Below are 7,292 nucleotides of genomic sequence, written 5' to 3'. Positions count from 1 at the left end.
CCCTCAATTCACGGAGATGATGCAAAAGTATGTTCAACCACGCTACCAACACGTAAGTCGTTCGACCCTTAGAAGAGATTGTCTTAAAGCATGGAAAAACGCTAAATCCGAACTAATTTCATACTTTTCAAACTTACAAACTGGTGTGAACTTAACAACGGATGTGTGGTCGGTACCTAATGGTTCGCCCGACTCATACATTTGTGTGACGGCTCATTGGGTTGACCCCCGGTCGTGGCAAATGATGAAACGAACCGTTGCGTTTCAATTGTTTGATTACCCGCACACGGGTAGAAATATTTTTAAACTCTTGGATAAAGTCATTCGACAATACAAGATTGAAGATAAAATCTTTTCAATATCGTTTGATAACGCGTCCAACAATACGGCCGCGGTTGGCCATTTAAAATTAAAGTATAAACCTATCTGTGATGGAGCGTTTTTTCATAGCCGATGCATTGCACATATTATCAACTTGGCCGTGCAAGATGGGTTAAACGTGATCGAAACGCAAAGAAACAATTTTAAAAGAATGTTACGAGATGTTTTTAGCAACAATTCAACATTTTCAAGATACAAAAAATTTTGTGAAGAAGCTAACTGTCAATGGTTGGGGCCTAATTGGGATTGTCCAACAAGATGGAACTCGACTTGTGAAATGTTTGAGAAAGCCATCCAACAAAAACAATCGTTAATTGCGTTTCATCAAATTTTGTCAAATAGGGGTAAATGTGCACCGTACGATCCTAGAAACTGGTTATTGATTGAGATCGTTACGGAGGTTCTTCAAATTTTTAAATCTTGCACAACTAGTTTATCCGGGGTTTACTATCCAACAAGCCCCATTGCTTTACCAAAAATTGCTGTCATGTGCACAAAGTTGACTGAAATTCATTGTAGGGGTGCACCTTATTTTGATATGGGTGCAAAAATGAAAGAAAAATTTAGAAAATATTTTCAACAACTACCCGCTGTTTTGACCTGTGCGGCTGCGTTAAACCCTTGCATCAATGTTGGTGGTGTTGAAGCTTTAATAGAAAAAATTTGTGATGAGCTAGAGTTAAACGACGATCAAAACCCCCATTATAACCAAACTTTAAAGAATGCTTTCAACACCACCTTGGCAAACATGTATGATGTTTACCTTACAAAACACGGGTCGTCTTCCCAAATTCATGACTCGTTAAGAGCTGTTGCCCAATCCCAATCCCAAACCGACCTTGAAATGGGGATGTACTACATGATTTGGGAAGACGCCGGTAAACGTCAAAGGGTAAACACCCCAAGCAGTGAACTTGGAAGGTATGGTGGTACCAACTTTGTGAAACACATGACTCCGGATGAATTTAGAAGTCTTGATATGCTGGCTTGGTGGAGAGGTAAGGAGGATGAGTTTCCGATCCTCGCCGCCATGGCCAAAGATTTACTAACGGTCCAAGCTTCCACGGTAGCTTCGGAGTCTGCTTTTTCTGTTTCTGGCAGGGTTATATCGATTAGGAGGACTCGACTCACTCCACCAGCTGTAGAGATGTCGATTTGCTACAAGGATTACTTGGACTCTTTAGATAGGGCACAACATCAACGCTCACTCGAGGGGGAAATGGAGTATGAGGCGGCCTTGTATGAAGACGAGGTCAATCAAGGACACACTCAACCAATGACCGATGAAGAAGCCGCGTACGACGATTACCTAAGGAATAGCTCGGGATCGGGTAGCGAAGAAAATGAGTAACAAACATCAACTTGTTAATGTAATCGTGTCTAAGCATTCTTTAATGTTTGTATTTTTGAGTTACGAATATGCGATAACGATTTAATGTTTGTATTTTTAATGTAAAAGCTATAAATGAAAGTTATGTGTTTTTAATCTTCCAAGCAAAGAATGCTAACAACGAAACCCTAAACCCTAAACCCTAAAGCAAAAAAAAAAAATAAATAAAAAAAAAAAAAAAAAAAAAAAAAAAAAAACCGGTTAACCGGTTAGACCGGTTATTAAAAACCGGTTGTAAAAAAACCGGTTTAATAACCGGTTCTAACCGGTTTCTAAACCGGTCCAAACCGGTTTGGCCGGTTTGAGTTTTCATTGACAAAAACCGGTTAATAACCGGTCCGGTTATTAACCGAACCGGTTTTTTTCTGGATAAAAAAAACCGGTCCGGTTAATAACCGAACCGGTTTTTTCAAAAAAACCGATTTGTGCACCTCTAACCACAACACAAATATTCTAAATCTTCATAATTACCTGACCCCACCCGATATCAAGTCCCGCGATATCCACTGAAGAACATTTATCTCCCGTCCACATCAGCGTGACGGGTTTCCTTTTTAAGCCGGTAAGCTGGAAAAAATAATAACTACACAACATCACAAATCAGTTAAATTGAGAAAACTAATAAAACAAGAGCTTGAATTACTTACAATATCGATTATGGCGCTTTTTATAGCATCAATTTTTGGAAAACACGAACGTTTACTCTGAACAGAAAGCAATAATGAGTTAGTTACCAACTATACACCTAGAATTTTGAAGCTAATCATAAGATCTTTGATGAAAATGATAAATAAACTTACCAATAGAAAAGTGACTGCATCACTTAGCTTATAACCTTGAATCCAGAACATGTATGCCAACTGTAATTCATAGAAATCACATAATATCAATTTTTCCCATGATACGCTTCAAAACCATTATTATGACTGAAGATGTTCTTAAAATATACCGAAGTATAGAGATAATTATGAGAGTTTGGGATATTAGGAAAAAAGGGTACATTGGCCATATTATAAATTATAGTTAATAAACTGTCAAACTTGATTTTAAAAGCATGCGGCGCTCCGATGCGTTTTGATCCCTAAATCTGATGCATGATGCACAAAGTGTGTGCATCATGTATGCGAGGGGTTCGATGTTAAAAAAGGAATACCAAAATATCATTTATAGATAATATTTTAACTTTTAAACATTAAAATATAAGATATCATCATCTGTGGTTACATTTGAAAAATTCAGACCCGTTGCAATTGATGGTCCAATTTATTCTAATACTGGTCAACTGCATCACGAATAAATTTGCAACATGTGATACGCGTGCATCATGGAATCGCATTGCACGATGAGATCTCTTAACATCATGTGACACACGCAATCTGCGTTATTCATGTACGCATTTTTAAAACCAAGTTGGCAAATATTAACCTTTTAGTATTTTGAATAGGCATATCTGATATTAATTATTTTGGTTGGGTAAAATTTGATACCGTGCTAGTTCTCAAGAATAGAAATGGAATTTCCTCAATAAAGTTATATACATAAACACACAGTACACACCCATAGAGAGAAGTTAGGTTTGTTGGCATACCACAGTTGCAGGAGCTCTTTCAAGTCCAGCTGTGCAATGTATATAAGTTATTCCACCATTTCGGTTAACAGCTTTGTGCAATTTGCTAATAACATATGGAAGCCTTAGCCTCAAATCAAATGCATCAAAGTCCCTACTCCATACACCAAAGATCATAAGTATATTCTACATAAGTAAAAATACATGTAGACTACAAAAATAAAAATCCAACCTTATTTCTGCACGTAAGTGTTGAATGTCATCGAAAGTGCTTGCATATTCGCGAATAGCTTCAATATCTACACTAAAATATCTGGAAAACAAGTGAAGGCAAAAAACAATTTGTCCCTCTCTATAAACTAAACATAATAAATTGATGCAATTAAACGCCAGCTAATTATATAGTTTAAAAGTGCTTTTGGTCCTTTGGATACTCAAGATCAGAATTCTGTTGCAAGCAATAAATGGTTTTTACTCCAATACTCCTAAGCTTGTCAACATCTGCAGGAGTCTGTCATTTGAATGGAACAAGTCAGTTTCAATTTGACCCGTTTTGCCCCACCTGACCGGCCAGTTTTTATTTCAAAACAGAGAATATATTTAAGTTTTGGAAAAAGGACAATCACCTGCAGGCATGATCCGACAATTAAATCCGGGGTGATAAAGTTGTAGTTCATTCCTAGTTCGTGCCTGTAAGTCAAGACTGAAATGAATATATTAATGGCAAATTATTCGTGAAAGATAGTTTACGTTAAAACTAGAATTATGATTTATGAGGTGACTACTAACCAGCACCCATTGCTTCAGTCATGTTAGAACTATAAATGTCAGATTTCTCTTCACTATCTTTATTGTCTTCAATGTCGACACCAGATGTTGAACTAGGTGTTGCCTACATGTCCAAAAGCATTATTATGTTACATTAAGAATGCTTACTACAAATTAAAATCTTTGCACCAAAGGATCTACATGCTTTTTAGTTTTTAACAATTACAGTTCTTTCAGATAGTTAGAACAATCACTAGTTATTTTTTAAGGTTTTATTACTGAATCATGTTCAGTCCCATGTGACCAATCCTACATAGGTTTGTAAACTAATAATAAGAGAAAAACACGAAACTGGCCATTTTTAGCACACTTTTTGCATATATAGTCATTTTGATAAACTTTTTTTAAAAACACTTGAATGGTTGGAGTGCCCGAAAGTAGAAGAAAAAAAAACTTTCTCGGGATTAAGTGTCAAAATCTCATTTGTTAAACAAGATGACAACCATTTCGCTTTTTCCCCAAAACCACACCATTTTCTTTCTTTAGGTATATAGCGTGGCATGACCTGATTGGTTAAAGAGGTCACGTGTCATCTTTTGATTGGGCTATACTTACGTGTAATCATTTATAAATGTGGTTGAAACCATAATATTAATAGTGTAATGCAACACCTCATAAACAATGCAGTCAATCTCAGTGGTCTCTCAGTGGTATCTCGGTTATCGGTCCTCATGTGAAATATCGGTCAGAATATCAGTACAGATAATATCGGCGATATTGACCGATATATCACCGATATCAGTGTTTTAAGTCTTAAATTTCAACTTTTAGTGTTAGTGTTTTGAGTCTTAATCAGTTCCTACTTGCTACAATTGTTAGTGTTTTGCAAGTCGCAAAAGGATTAATTGTTAACAGTAGGAGAGTAAACTGAATTGTTAGTGTTAAAAGTGCTATATATATAAATTCTGCATGCTATTAAAATTACCGATTTCTCAAATATTGGTGGATATTTTTCGGCATTAACTGCTTAGCTCATAAACAAGTAAACTTGTTACAAAATTCAGATTCAAACAACAGTGATCAACGAACAAGTTCAAATTCAAATTATATAATAAAATAATATAAGCTTACCTGCATCAAACAAATTTGACGGAGTGCAGTACCATTTATCAACCGCTTCTCATTATAATTTACCTAAACACACAAAACTTACAATGAATTTTTTTTTAAAGTGGTGTTTATTTGGTAAAAAAAAGGAAAACGGGGAAGTCAAAAAAAAGAAAAGGAAAATGGTGTATCTGTTTCTGCCACCAGCAGATTAGGAAGAAAATGGAGTTGGAGTTGCCATTGGCAGGAGCAGATCCATCATTGGACCTATTTCTCCCCTGCCAATGGCGGATTAGGACAATTATTCCTTATTCCATTTCCGTTTGAACTAACGACGTAAAACCCCTACCTCATATGTTTTATTACCTGCCATTCAATGTTCACACCGTGAAAAATAAAGCTGCCTCATATGTTCAATCAATGTTTCCTAATGCATGCAACATGAAAGCTGCTAAGAGTCACATGCCTCCTGCCAATTTTAAAGGTGAGGTAGAAGAGAGTTGGTAATATTTTTATTACCCACCTGCCAAACATCCACATTGACTCAAGCCATAATTTTAAAGCTTCACAAATTTAAAGCAGGAGGTAGAAGACCAGCGGATTTGGCGGATTTTATCCGCTGGTCTTCTACCTCCTGCTTTAAATTTGTGAAGCTTTAAAGAACCTAATCCAGCGGATTTTTTCCTACTCGTCTTCTACCTCCTGCTTTAAATTTGTGATGCTTTAAAATTATGGCTTGAGTCACTGTGGATGTTTGGCAGGTGGGTAATAAAAATATTACCAACTCTCTTCTACCTCACCTTTAAAATTGGCAGGAGGCATGTGACTCTTAGCAGCTTTCATGTTGCATGCATTAGGAAACATTGATTGAACATATGAGGCAGCTTTATTTTTCCCAGGTGAACATTGAATAGCAGGTAATAAAACATATGAGGTAGGGGTTTTACGTCGTTAGTTCAAACGGAAATGGTATAAGGAATAATTGTCCTAATCCGCCATTGGCAGGGGAGAAATAGGTCCAATGATGGATCTGCTCCTGCCAATGGCAACTCCAACTCCATTTTCTTCCTAATCTGCTGGTGGCAGAAACAGATACACCATTTTCCTTTTCTTTTTTTTGACTTCCCCGTTTTTCTTTTTTTTTACCAAATAAACACCACTTTAAAAAAAAATTCAACTTACAATTACACTAAGCATACATTAACAGCATAATTCGCAACGATTAGATAACGATTAACAGTTTACCGTCATTTTGACGAAACACGGATGAATTGCAGATCCGGTTTCGAAGCTTCGCGTAGACAAAACCGAACACGATCTGGACATCAAAAAACAACGAAATGCATACACAATTATATATAGATTCATAGCTATTATTATCATTATTATTGAAGACTGAAATTGGTAATAACTGAAGGAAACCTACCTGGGGAGATTGTGAAGGCAATTCATGATGTGTTAAGTGTAAAGTGGAAGAAAGTGAAAAATCTCAAGCTAGTTGTGTTGTGGAGAGAGCAGTTATAGATATTTTGTGGGGTTGGTTTTTGTTTGTTTACATATATTTGTTTGGAGTAATAAAGGGATCGTCTTTCCCGATATTCTCTAAAATGCCATTCCTTTTTTCCACTATCATCCAGACATGGTCACGTGTCACTATAATTTTAACCAACGCAACCACGTGATAACGTTTACCGCTAATCTTAACACCAAGACTGTGTGTAGTGACGTGTTAAGGGTGTTCATAACGTCTCGTACACGGTCTATAAAGTTTTTATGGGCTCGGATTTTTATAAAAGTTGATTACTATTTCATGAGATTTTCATTTTTTATGAATTGTGTAACCTCCATATTCGATGTCACTTCAAGCAATTATGTTTTTTCGTACATACTCTAACCTATAAAATATTTATATTATAAGAATTAATTAATTATTGAGTAGTGAGGGGGTTATACCGATACACCACTTTTTGTATAAAACCCTTTTATTACACGTCTGTTACGTGTCACATAACATCTTAATGTGGAGGGTTCCACTACACATGGTTTTAACTAAAAATAAAAAAAACATTGTATTGTCGC

General features: G+C 36.1%; 1 protein-coding gene across 1 annotated transcript; it reads right to left on the bottom strand.

Moving 5' to 3' along the window:
• Positions 1-2,224: 2,224 nt before the first annotated feature.
• On the bottom strand, positions 2,225-6,752 carry LOC143582289 (phosphoglucan phosphatase DSP4, amyloplastic-like). The gene is made up of 11 exons (XM_077064897.1): positions 6,640-6,752; positions 6,459-6,531; positions 5,238-5,300; positions 4,128-4,230; positions 3,965-4,041; positions 3,773-3,849; positions 3,571-3,651; positions 3,360-3,492; positions 2,572-2,631; positions 2,419-2,475; positions 2,225-2,338 (listed from the first exon to the last, which is right to left on the bottom strand). The coding sequence occupies exons 1-11, from the start codon at positions 6,663-6,665 to the stop codon at positions 2,225-2,227; spliced, it is 864 nt and encodes a 287-aa protein (XP_076921012.1). The 5' UTR covers positions 6,666-6,752.
• Positions 6,753-7,292: the final 540 nt, after the last annotated feature.

The sequence above is a fragment of the Bidens hawaiensis genome, unplaced genomic scaffold (assembly GCF_021521415.1).
Source record: "Bidens hawaiensis isolate Kalapana, Puna unplaced genomic scaffold, B.hawaiensis_p1.1 tig00031522_1, whole genome shotgun sequence".
Classification (NCBI taxonomy): Eukaryota; Viridiplantae; Streptophyta; class Magnoliopsida; order Asterales; family Asteraceae; genus Bidens; species Bidens hawaiensis.
Note: the sequence above shows the minus strand (reverse complement) of the source record. Positions and strands in the feature narration are given on the sequence as shown.